Source organism: Phyllostomus discolor, chromosome 1, assembly GCF_004126475.2.
Source record: "Phyllostomus discolor isolate MPI-MPIP mPhyDis1 chromosome 1, mPhyDis1.pri.v3, whole genome shotgun sequence".
Classification (NCBI taxonomy): domain Eukaryota; kingdom Metazoa; phylum Chordata; class Mammalia; order Chiroptera; family Phyllostomidae; genus Phyllostomus; species Phyllostomus discolor.
In genome coordinates this window covers 215,511,031-215,523,483 of record NC_040903.2, presented here as the reverse complement: position 1 = coordinate 215,523,483, position 12,453 = coordinate 215,511,031, and the positions used below count along the sequence as shown (strand labels likewise).

At 69.6% G+C, this 12,453-nt stretch overlaps 1 protein-coding gene across 2 annotated transcripts in view; it reads left to right on the top strand.

Annotated features, from left to right (window-relative positions):
* Positions 1 to 12,453, top strand: part of BEGAIN (brain enriched guanylate kinase associated) — a 40,478-nt gene that overhangs the window by 7,349 nt on the left and 20,676 nt on the right. For both annotated transcript variants that reach the window (XM_036014007.1, XM_036014004.1), the window contains exon 2: positions 10,769 to 10,797. In XM_036014007.1, the coding sequence (XP_035869900.1) occupies positions 10,769 to 10,797 (29 nt within the window). The remainder of the gene's footprint in view (positions 1 to 10,768; positions 10,798 to 12,453) is intronic.

Here is a 12,453-nt window from a genome sequence, read left to right as displayed (position 1 = left end):
CTATAGGTGGGGGCTGTGGTACGAGACCGGGGCTATAAGAGGGTGCTGCAGGGGTCCCTGAGCTAATCTGGGGGTGGGGAATGTCCGGCTACTGAGCTGGGGCCCTGACAGTTAGGTGATGAGAAGGAGGGCAAGGGGAGAGGGTGTCCGCGTGCCACTGGCAGAGGGACAGCCAGTGCCGAGGCCCTGCGACCAGGCAGAGCCCGGCCCTGGCTGGGGGGACGTGACGGGAGCCTCGGGGAGGGGCGCCCAGCAGCAGGGCCGACGGACACTGGGTCGGCAGGGCCTGCAGGGCCTGCCGGGCACTCGGACGACGTGGGGCATGGCCTGCTCGCCTGGCCTGGGATTTTAAAAGCTCGCTCTGGTGGGTTTGGGAGAGGAACTGAGCTGAACCGGCTTAGGGTCAGGGGTCCCAGGGAGGGGTGATTGCAGGTGTCCAGGTGAGGCGTGGTGGCACGCAGGACCAGCAAGGTGACAGTGGGGACGGAGGGAGGAGGGGAGGTCTGAGAGTAGCTGAACCGCCTGGGTCTGCAGGGGCAGGGGCAGGGAGGAGGCAGGGGGAGGGGTCCCGGGGGCTCCCATCCCTGTTTCAGGCACCTGAGCTCGTAGGGACTCTCAGACACCCAGTCAGGGGTGCTGCGGGACATCCAGAGGGGCGTGCGGCCGAGCCCAGCACAGGAGGGGTCCCTGGCACTTGACGGGAGGTGTCCAGGCACTGCCAGGTGGACGAGGGCAGGGGCTCCACCGTGAGCAGGCGGCGACAGGCAAAGCCTAGGCTGCGCTCCAGGCAGCACCACGGGCCGGCGCTGGGGACGGTGCTGCCCCGCAGCCGGCCGCCCTCCGGTCAGGCAGCCGGGTCCCAGGCCGGAGTCCTGCCTGGACCCCTGCCTCCCGCGACGTCCGGCACAGGCATGTGTCCCTCCGCACGGAGCAAGCAGGGCCGTGGCCTGGCTCTGGCCCTCCCCTGCGCTGGGCTCCCCCACTGACTCCCCACAGAACTGCGCTCGGGGCCCCGCGGGGCCCACGTCCCAAAGCCCTCGGAACATTACCGTCCGCTGCTCCTCCTCCGGCCCCGGGGCAGCCCTGAGGGACTGCGTGCACCCAGCTGTGGGTCACGGAGACTGGAAGTGGCCGTGGCTTAAACGAGACCGGGGGTCACTTCTCTCGGGTCACAGAGAGGCCGGGGGCAGAGGCCGTGGCACGAGACTGGTGCGACGCCTCAGGGGTGGCCAGGAGCCCAGGCTCCTTTGGTCCCGCTGCTCCTGAGTGTCTTTCCTTTGGCTTCCGCCACGGCTGCCCTCAGTGGTGCCCGCTGGCCGCCACAGCCCTGGCCATCACTTCCCTGCTCCGGACGGGGAGCAGGAGGGTGGGGAGTGGGAGCAGGGGGTCTGGGGAGCCGTCCGGTCCCTTTTACAGACTTCTCCCAGAAGTCTTGTCCCACAGTTTCTGTTTCTGTCTCATTGGCTCCCCCGGCTGCAAAGCAGCCTGGGAAGTGCAGTTTTTCAGCCAGGTGACCTGCCTCCCAGAGTACAATGAGGGTTCTCAGCTGAGGAAGGACGGGACAACTGGGGGGGTGGCCACCAGCAGCCGCCACCACGCCCTCCTGCCCCGCCGGACGGATGTGGCTCTAACGACCCCCTTTGGGCCCCGCCGTGCCCCTGTCACAGCCAGCCGAGAGCTGCCTGCTGGTCCCTGGACCCCGAACCCCATCAGGCAGGGGAGACAGGAGATACTACGAGTGGGGTGTATGAGGCCCAGCCCTGGGCCCCTCCCTGTATACAGCCAGTGCTCATTCAGTGCAGACTGCCCGCCCAGGGCTGAGGCAGAGCCCAGGACACGACCTTGACCTGCCTGGCACTTTCTCATTTAGTGAGAATCAATTCACGAGGCGGGAGGCCCCCCGGCCACCGGCTCTCCGGACCAATGGGCAGGCGGGCGTTCAGTGGCCACTCCACCCAGTGAGGGGTGGGTGGCCCTGGCACCCCGGGAGGGTGCAAACGTCCCTGCCCTGCAGAAGGAGAGAAGCGGGGTCCAAGAGGCGTGGGGAACAGTTCCACGGGAGGATGCTCGCGGGGGCCAGCTCCCCGGCCCGGGGCTCTGACCCCGAGGGCCCCCCACAGGCCAGCCACGGCCCCCTCACGGAGTGCAGGGCTGAAGCCCCCAGGGAGGCAGCACTCAGAGAGGACCCTGGAAGCCACGCACGCAGCCCCAGCCCAGGTGGGAGCCCCGGTGGCCAGACCACCCGCCCCAGCTGGACAGCGGGGCCTGGACAAGCGGAGACGCGGGCACCACCTGCCCCAGAGCCGCCACGCACGCACTGCCAGCCGGCCACCAGCCCCCTCTCCCTCCTGAGCCGGCGGCGGGAGGCCAGGCTGCCTTTCTCGCGGTTCCTGGATGAGGTGGCTGCGCGGGTGCTGGACCCCGGGACCCTCAAGGCCTCCCGGGGGCCCAGAGGCTGCAGCCCGGAGCCCTCCCCTGGTGAGCGAGGCCCGGGCGGAGCCCAGGAGCCCCTCCCAGGAGCTGCAGCCCCGGAGAAGACCACTGGCCCCGAGCGTCCCACTGGCCTCAGAGGCGGCAGCCTGAGCCTGCAGGCCGACTGGAGCCCAGGGCCGGCGGTGGACACCAGCGGGCCCGCCCTGGGCAGCAGCGAGCACACAGGCCGCGCTGCCTCCCCCTGGCAGCCTCCGCGAGGGGGGAGTGCCAGCCCCAGGGCAGCCCAGCAGGCAGCGGGACAGACGTCTCCTGGGGCCCCTTCTCCGCCCCCTCCCCGTGCCACTGACCCCCTCGGGGTTCCCGCATCACACCCCTGTCATCACACCTGCGACGGAAAGACCCAGGTGCCCTGGAACGACTCTGCGAGGTGAGGCGCTGGCGCCGGGGCAGGCAGGAGTCTATGTGAGTGATGACGACAATATCTCCTTCAGAGCTGCCCCCCTTCCTGGGAGGGGGAGCCGGCTGGGGGGTGCTGCCGCGTGCGTGCCCCAGGTCGTGGGGGCGCCCGGGCTGGGAGGGAGGTCTTCAGACCGGAACACAGGCCCCTCCGCGCCTCAGGACCCCTGCCACACGCGCGCTCCGGCCCGCGTCCGGCAGAAAGACCCAGCAGGCCCTCAGCTGTCCTGGGGACGGGGCCCTGCAGGAGTCCGGATGACGGCCCGCTGCGGGCTGGGACCCCAGCCTCGGCTCTGCCCTTCCGCCCCCAAACACCGGTGTCCCCTGGGGCCGGCGGCCCTCCTGGGCTGTCTGCAATGTGGCCTGTGCCCCCGTACCGCGCCCCAGCTTCTCCCAGCACAGGAGCGAGGTGGGGGCCGCGTGGCCGGGCTGGTGGAGAGCACAGCCAGACCCCCCCCCCCACCCCGGGAAGGCTGGGTTGTTGTAAAACCAGACCCTGGTGTGACAGCGGGCACCTGCTGAGGCTTGGCTGGCATTCTAACTCCCAAGCCTCCCTGCACCCCGGGGAGTCCTCCGCTCCGGGATCCGCTGCCTGCTGCTGTGTGACCTTGGACAAGCCACCCACCCCCTCTGGGCCTCCGTTTCCAGGCATCGAGAGGGAGGATGAGGGTCTTGCTTTTCCCTTTGCCTGGTCATGGGGAAGCGTCGTGTCCCCCCGTGAGCCGGCCCCCCTGCCCCTGCTTCTCTGGGCTCCGCACACCGCGCACGCCCCACTCTGAGGACCGCTGGGCCCCAGGGGAGCGCCACGGCGCCCCGTCCTCCAGGGGATTCTGTCTCCAGGCTCCTTCAACGGGCCTCAAGGGGCTGCCAGGCGGCGCAGGGCCCTGGGGACCCCGGGGCCCGGCAGCGGGGGCTGGTAGAGGCACAGGGGGCTGTGTGCGGCACCCAGCCGGAGCGTTCTTCCCACGGAGCACCAGCCCTCCCCCACCCCAGGCCACCTCTCCCCACGGGCACCTCCTCTGGGTTCCCTCCCCCCGGCCTCCTGGCAAATACTCAGAGCAGGACAGACAGAGAGCGCCCGGGGCCAGGCGCATCTCCCAGACCGGGAACTGCAGGTTGGCGGGCCGGGCGGGCAGGGCGGAGAGCAGGGGCGACTGGTGAAGGGCAGAGCAGTCTGGCCCCCCGTGAGAATTCCCTCAGCGGGGTGGCAAGGGCAGCCGTCCGCCGGGAAGATGGATGGAGTTCGCTCACTGGGAAGAGGGTGGCGGGCCCTCTCCCGGGTGCCCCCCCGCCTTCCTGGCCTGGACGGGCCTGGGTCCCCAGGACGGTTGCCAAAGCGGAGGTGGGGCTTTGAGGAAGCAGAGCAGACCCCTGGCTTCCAGTCGTCGACCCCGAAAGCCCTTTCTTGAGGCCAGTGCCTGGAGTTTGGCCACTCACTCCTTCAGGGACCAGCATGGACCGGGGCAGGGTCCATGCCCCATTCACCTGAGTGGGTACAGGTGACCCCGTCCTCCCCGTCATTGTCCAGCCAACAGGAAGCCACTGGAGACAGGCTCTAGGACCTTCAGCTCCCCCCCCCAAAACCTGGAACCAAGGCTCATTCATACTATAGTGTGAAGGACTCAAGCCAGCCGTTTCCTATGACCGAAAGGGTCAGAAGGAGACAGTGGGAAGGACAGGGCCAGGGTCACGGCAGGAGAGACAGGCTGGGGGCCCGGAAGCAGCCAGGGTGGGATTTGTGCCAAGACCCCCCGTGCCAAGCCTGGCAGTCCCCGGAGCTACGGTCAGGTCCTGTCCGAGGGGCTGTCCCACTGGGCGACCTGGACCTCCGCAGGCCCCTCGGCCCCCTCCCCCCCCGGGGCCCCAGTCTCCCGTCTGCGTCTGCGGGACAAGTCTGCGGGTTAGCCGGCGCCCCTCCCGCCTCTGGCGGGGCAGCTGCTCCCCGCTCCCCGGCTGTTTCCACGTGGGAATGTGGGCAGGCGCTGCCAGATCTTCCAAAATTTCAGTAGAAGCCAAAAATACGGATTTTAAAATGTAAACTCTCCCAATTTTTAAATGTTGCCTTGAATGTTTTTTTTTTTTTAACGTTAAAACCCTCTCGCAGGCCAAATACAACATGCCAGCGCGGGCCAGATTTAGCTCGGGGGGCCAGTTCGCAGCCGCCGGCGGCCCAGCGGTCGGCGCAGCCGCCGGCAGCCACGCACGGCTGGCGCCAGCAGGGGCCACAGCAGGGCCCACCCACGGGCAGGGGAGGCCCGGGGAAGCCCGAGGCCAGGGCCCGGGCTCAGGCCGCCTAGCTGGCCATGTGACGTTGGTCGCGCACAGCAAGCCCAGTTTTGCAGCTAAGGTACCGGTGGATGACCTACTGTGCGCCCGCGTCGGCTAGCCCCGTGGGTGATGCCCAGGGACAGGAGGCCAGCTTCTTACTCGCTCAGTGACAGTCTGTGGCACCACGGGCCCCCCACCCCCTCCACCTGGGAACACCTGCTCTCCCGCCTCCCCGGCTGGCTCTGCGGCGGGCTCGGCCTCCTCCCTGAACCTTGACCTTGGCAGGACCCCCCCCCCACCCCGTCCTCCCCGTCTGCACTCACGCCCTTGGCGGCCTCATCCAGTGCGGTGGCTTTAGGTGGGGTCTCTATGTGGACCGCCCCCCCAGGCTCACATCTCCTGGACCCTCCTCTGCCCTTCGGACTCACGAACCCACCCCTTGCCGCCAGTCCCTGCCGGACTCCGACAGCTGCCTCGGGCCTGAATTCCCGTGGTCTCCCCGCCCTCTTCCGGCCGCTCGGGTCGGAGAGTCAGTGCCGTGGTCGGTGGCTCCGTCTTCTGCACCCACCCCTGGTCTGTCAGGGCGCCCCCGCCTCCACCCTGGTCCCCACGCGGCGGGACTGGGGCCGGCACCCAGCCCTCTCAGGACATCCCCACTCAGCAGCGTGGCGAACACACCTCCGTCCCAAGCCGCGGGGACTTCCAGCCCCCTCAGGGCAGACGCCGAAGTCCCGAGGATGACCGGGTCCCAGGAGGCCCTCGGCTCAGCCCCTGCTCCCCTACTGGTGACCGGGCACTCCCCAGACTCCCCAGGCGGCCCACCCCCAGTGCCCGCCCCTGCCCCCGGCTCCCGGGACTTTGCTCCGGTTTCGCCCCGACTTCCCGGTGGACAGTGGCCACCCCAGGCGGCCCCGAGCACCCCTCCCCCTCAGCGGATTCTGGATTCTCCGAGCAGGTGCACTGGGGCCTAGGGGCCCTCCAGCTGGAGTCCCCCGTAATCTGTCTCCCCCCGAGCAGGTCGGCGCTGGGCCAGCAGAGACCTTCCTCCCGTCTGCTCGCTGCCGCACCCCCGGGCCAGGGCGCACAGCGCTCGCTCGCTGCGTGACCACAGGACGGCGAGCCACCGTGCGAACCTCCTCGAAGGGGCCCGGCCCAGCCCGTTACTGTAAAGGCCGGGCTCTCCGGAGCGACCACGGTCCTTCAGCCGCCCTGTCCCCGAGACAGTCCCTTACACACATGTCCACCTTGTCACTCACGGCGTCCTTTACAGACTGTCCACCTCCCTAGAGGAGGGATTGAGCTCAGAGCGGCTGAGGGCCTTGCCCAGGGTCACGCAGCGGCACACCAGACGGTTCAGGAGACCCCACGTCTCCAGAGGGGCTTCCCGGGCGGGGCTCCGGGCACCAGTCGCACCCAGGGGCCCTCCAGCAGGGGACAGGCTTGGGCGGGGGTGCAGGGCTGGCACTCCCGGTGGAGGGCAGATGCTTCTGGCTGGGGGTTAGGAGCTGTGCACTCACCCAGCCGCCCCACCCACCCCCCTTGGAGCCCTCTGTGCCAGCCCCGGGGGATACAGACTCCGCAGCCTAACCAGGGACCCTGCTGTGGGGGGGTGTGGGGGGGTGGTCCTTTAGAGCACTGGAGGCGGGGGCGGGGCCAGGACAGGCAAAGGACAAAGTGGGTGGGTCCAGAGAGACAGAGTGTGATGAGAAGCCGTTTGGCGGGAGAGGGGCTGCTTCGGAGGAGCGGCCAGAGAAGGGAGGCCCAGCCCAGCAAAGGTGCGGAGGCGGGTGAGCTGGGTGAGCCGGGGACCGGTGTGGGTCTGTGTGCCTGTAGCAGCGTGTGCCCAGTGAGGTGGGGCTGAGTCAGGGTTCACCAGCCCCTCCCTGAGGCCCGGCAGGTGGCATCGCCTCTGGGGAGGGCCTACTGTGCGCCTCTGTCGCTGTGCCAGGTGCCCGGGGAGGCTCCCCAGTCACACGCCACGTGGGAACTGCAGGGCTGCCCTCCTGCGACCCCTGGTTTGGCACCGGCGAAGTGGGTGTTTGAGACGCACCCCTGAAAGTCTCAGGGAGGGTTCACCGGGACTGAGCTCCGTCTCGGGTCACAGGCTGTGCTGGGGACAGCACGGGTGGACTAAGGGGGGATGGGCCTGTTTCTGACCCAGGTGACCCTCTGGAAGCTCGGGGTTACTCGGGGAACAAGGGAGGAAGCTAGCAGGCTGCGGGAGAGGGGTCAGCGAGGCCGTGGTGGCCGCCAGGATGCTGAGAGCGGAGCTCGGGGTGCCGCCTGAGGGGCAGGCATCAGCAAGGGAGCAGACGGCAGGGGGACCGAGGCAGGGACGCACGGCACAGTTCAGCCTGACCAGCAACTGGGGCTTGTGTGACACAGTTGGGAGGGAAGGCGATCGCTGGGCCGGGTCACCCAGGGGGGCTGGGCCAGCTGGAGGGGACGAGGGGTGAGTTTAGGGCAGACAGTGTTGCAGGAATCGGCATCAGGCTGTGACTGTGGGTGCACTGGAGGGACGGCGCCCCAGGTAGGGGATGGTCGGTCCCTCTGACAGCCCCCGGTGCCCACCGGCGTCCCACCTGTGTGCGGAGAGCTGGGGGGTCCCACCTGTCTGGGGGCCCTGGAGGGGCCGGAGGGGCCCTGCGGGTACTTCCTGCCCCATCATCTCACCCCGGAGACCCTGGCCGGCCCGCAGGCCTCATGCACAGCCCTCTCATGCACAGCTCCACCCTGTCCCTGCACCCCTCCCAGAGTGGAGTCCCCGCCTCTGGCTGGGGACCCGGGAGGACCCCAGGCTCCTGTGCCCAGTCCACGGGGCCGCCCTCCGCCAGCCCCAGGGGTCTCCTCATCCCCAGGAAGGGCGTCTCGGGAACACCCCAAATCCAGGGCTATGAACTGCAGAGCTAAGACTGGAGCATGGGCTTTGGCCAAAGGCACGGCACCTCCCCAGGGGGCTGCTCTCCCCTCTGTGCACACCCGCTGGGTGAGGTGTCGGGCGAGCCCCAGGACATCCGGTGGGGAAGACAGGCCCTGCCCAGGGAGGGTAGGGTATGAGGGCCTTAACCCAACAACTCTGCTGCGTATCCATGGAGGGCTGCCTGGAGGAGGTGGCCTTTGAGTGCGCGTAGTGGTTACCTCACAGGCACTGGGTCTAGGGGGGATTTGAGAAGTCCTAGGGTCCCAGTCAGGCTTCAGAAATGGCAGAGTGACTACAGAGGCCCCCAGGGTACCCGCCAGGCTCCTCCCCTTTCCTGTCTCTGACCCCGCCCACCCCCACCCCTGCCACCAGGGCAACTCAGCAGCTTTTCCCAGCGGCCCTTCTTGGGGGGAGAAATTCCCAGATGGGCCCTTTCCAAGAGCCGAAACACTCAATATAAATAATTAATTCTAGATTTTTAAAATTAAATTTTAACGCATTCGTATTAATTTTAGACAAACTCCCCGGCAGGTCATTCCCTATGAGTGACGGAGGCCACCAGAGACATGACAGATGTCCCAGTGAGGAGGGCTGGGGTCCAGGCCCAGGTGCGCTCGTGGCCCTGAGCTTGGCTTTGCTCTGCGCGGGACCGGCACTGCAGGGGGTGGTGGGTGGGAGCGACCTCCTCATTGTTGCCTTTCTGCCGGCGGTGGGCTCTCGGGACTGGAGGGGGGTTTCACTTCTCAACCGTTAGCCCCTGGAGGCGGGGTCACCTCTTCCGCTGCCCCCTCCCCACCCCCAGAGCTAATGAGTGAGTGAGGACCGGTCCTCCCAGCGGGATGATGGAGCAGTTGGGCTCGGGCTGGGTCTGCCCGGCCTGCCGGCCGGGGCTGACTTTCTGCACACAGGGCTCCTCCCACCTTGCGCGCCGGCCAGGGGGAGGCCAGGCCTGCTGGGCACCGTTGCGGGGGGGGGGGGGGGGGGGGACCTGGAGAAGGGACAGGGCTCCTACCGGGAACTCAGAACCCGGAGGGAAGCCGCGAGAAAAGAGACGCCACGGTGCTGTGGGATCCAGGCATGAACTGTCCGCGTTTATTGAGCGCCTGCTGTATGCTGGGATCTAGTGCGCTGAGCACGGTGATGGGGACGTGGGAAAGGTGGGCCTGGGGTTCCTGGGGGGGCTGGGGGGGCGTGGGCTGAGCAGCCGACTCTCTGTCCTGGGGAAGGGGGGTACCCAGAGGGGGTCCAGGCTCGCGGTCTCAGACAACTTTCGGAGAGTCGGGGATCGTGTGTGGCTGCCAGTCGGGGCCCCGTGGATCCTTTCCGCCGAAATTCCTTCCCCCGCCCCAGCCCCTTCGCAGCCCGCGGTGCTGACGGGCGGCAGAGCGCTTCGTCCGCTCTCCCCTCCCCCCAACCACAGCTCGCAGGTGAGGAAACTGAGGCCGGGGGCTCGCGGGAAGGCCTGCCTGGGCACGCGGGGAGTCGGTGGCCGAGCCTGGCCGAGGCCCCGGGCCAGGCCTCCCGGCTTGGCGCTGACAGCCGGGCTGCGCCCTCGCCCGGCGGGGCGGTGGGGGAGGCGGCGCGGGGCCCGGACCGGAGCGGAGCGCGCTCCCGGCGGACGCGGCGCGAGGGGCCGGGATGGGCAGTCAGCAGTCTTCCCAGGTGTGTCGGGTGGTCCCTGGGCTCGGCCCCCCGTCCCCCTTTCACGTCCGTCCTGGCGCGGAAAGACGGGGGAAGCCCCGGGGAGCGGCCTCTCCCGAGTGATGGAGAGCCAGCCCGGTGCCCCCCGCTCCGCGCAGGAAGTGCGATCCCGCCCGGGCCGCTCGCGGTCCCGGTCGTTCGCCAGCGCCCGCAGGGTTAACGGCAACGGGTGGGTCCCCCCGCCCCGCGCGCAGGGGCTGCCCGGCTGCTCGGGGCTGGGTGGGGAGGGTCTCCGAGCCGCTCGCCCGCGGGTCTGCGCAAGCCCGGCAGGGAGCCCCACGGGCGAGTCGGTCACGCAAGGGTTAATCCCTCGGGCCCGGGAGGGGCGGGCCAGGCCCGGAACCTCGGAATCGGAGGGCAGCGGGGTCCCTGACTGAGGGGTCTGAAGTCCGGAGCGCCACCACCCTCGGACTCTCGGAGCGTCAGGTTCTGCAATCCCGGATGGCCCCCAGCTCCCAGATCCCAACACTCTCCCTACTCGGAGATTTTGAGATTCGGGGCTCGGCTTCCTCCGGGAGGGAGCGCGGGGCTGGAAGGGTTAACGGGCGGGGCCGGGGTGGGGGGTGGGGGTGGGGGTGGGAGCGGCGGGGGCCGCAGCCGCGGAAGTGTTAACGGGACCCAGGCAGGTCCCCCTCTTTCTGCCGAGCTCCGGAGCGCTCCGGGCTGTGCCTTTGCGAGTCCCCGGGCCAGCCCCCTCGTCCCCCCCGGAGTGTGTGTGGGGGTGTAACTACGTGCCGGGGAGCGCGGCGACCCGGGAGGGCTCACCTGTTACTCGGCAGGTGCCCGGCGCACCCACTGAGTCCCAGGGACGGCGGTTGGGTGGTGGGGACTGGGGTCGCGCGGGCTGGGCTTCCCACCGGGCGGGCCACGCGGGGCTGCCCCGCCGCCGCGCCCGCCTGTGCCCGCGGTGCCCGCGGTGCCCGGCGCCGCCCGGCGCGGCCGCGGAGCGCACGCCTCCCGCCTGCTGACCCTCTGTTTGGTTTCTCGCAGGCCTCTGCCGCAGATATGGAGAAACTCAGGTGAGTGGAGCGTCTTCCGCGCCGCGGCTTGCGGGCCGGGTCGGGGTGGGGGCGCTGGCGGGCAGGGGGCGAGGGCCACGCGGGAGCGCATCTCCCGGGTCGCCCGCGGCGCGGCTGGCCCGGCCGGGGTGCCGTGCGTGGTGCGTGCGTGCGCCGCGAGACAACGGGGAGCCCCCGCGGGGGCCCCGCGGCCGGCCGAACCGACCGGGCCGCAGCGGCTGGGGGCTGGGGTGCGCCGCCGGGGCCGGCGGCCTCCGCGGTCCCGCGCGCCCGACCCGGGACTCCGGATCATCCCACGGGACCCTCTGGGTTTCCGTTCGCGCGGCTCCGCACGGGTCTCCGGCGCCGGCTGGTCCCCGCACCCCCAGCAGACAGTCGCTTGGTTCTGGGCTTTTAAGTTCACGCCTCGCGGGGGTGGGGGCGGGGGCGGGGGCGGGAGATGGAGACCTCGCCGCGGGCCAGAGCAGTCCCGTCCCGGAGCCATTTTGGGGGAATCCCGCGACGGTGCCTGCGGAGTGTCCCCCGCCGCCTCCCTCCGGGTGCTAAACTTTAGCCCTCCTGTGCTCCCCGGGCTCCCTCCGGCCCTTCGCGGAAGCCGGGGATCAGGCGATTTGAATATTCATGACTTCCTCCGAGACTTCCCTCGGCCACCCTGACCCCCACTTCGGGAACACCGCCCCCCCCCCACGTGTTTTCCTTCCGGAGCCCGAGCCGAGGCGTTGTGTGGGCAGCTGGCCCAGCTCGGCTGCTGGGTTTCGGCACCGTCAGCCGAGCCGGCAGGGTCTGCCCCACCCTCCCTGGCCGGAGCCGGCATCCGCGGAGAGGACTCCAGGGAGCGGGCGCCCCAGTTCCCAAGGGTCAGGGACCCGGCAGGGCCCTGGCTGGTACCACGGCGGGTTCCTGGGTCCCCGGGAGAGGGGCCTGGGCTTCCCAGGTAACTGTCGGTGCGCCCGGGGTCTGGGGACAGGTAGGCTCACGCGGAAGCCCCGGCTGGACACCGGAGCAGGGCCCTCTCCTGGCCGCTGAGCTGGAGTGCAGCCCTTTCTTGGGGTCTCGCAGGACCAAGATCCGATTTTCCTGTGCTGGGAGGAGGGGTCCAGCCTGGTAGGTCAAGGCTTCTGAGACCCAAGACTTGCTGTCGGGCAGGCCCATCTTGTCATGGTCAAGGTCAAGGGCGGGGGTGGGGGGTGGGGGCAGCTGGTGAGGCCCAGGGAGCAGCCGCCCTGGCTCTGGCCCCACAGGTGACCCCAGGCCAGGCCCCCCAGGTACCCCACATTGGCTGTCACCTCCCCAATACCCCCACCACGCCTGGGCTCCCTATGGGGGAGGGGAAAGCTGGGACGTGGGCGAAAGGCAGCCTTCAGGGGGCATCTGGGGGCCAGCCTGGAGGGATGGGGTGGCCCTGTGGTTCTTTCTCTCTCCTCCTCTCTCCCCCTCAGCTAAGGCTCCGGGGGTCCCACCCTGTGCTTTGAGTCACAGGGACAAAGATGTAGCCGAGCCTGGCTGGGGAGAGGTGGACAGGGGAGCCCAGTGAGCATTCCCACCGCCCCAGCCGCTGAGGGCGCCAGGCGTCTCTGCCGTGGGCTTCCCTGGCCTGCGTCCTGAAGGCTGACCTGGTGGCGGCTAGGGACTGGGCGTCCGGCTCACTGGGCCACG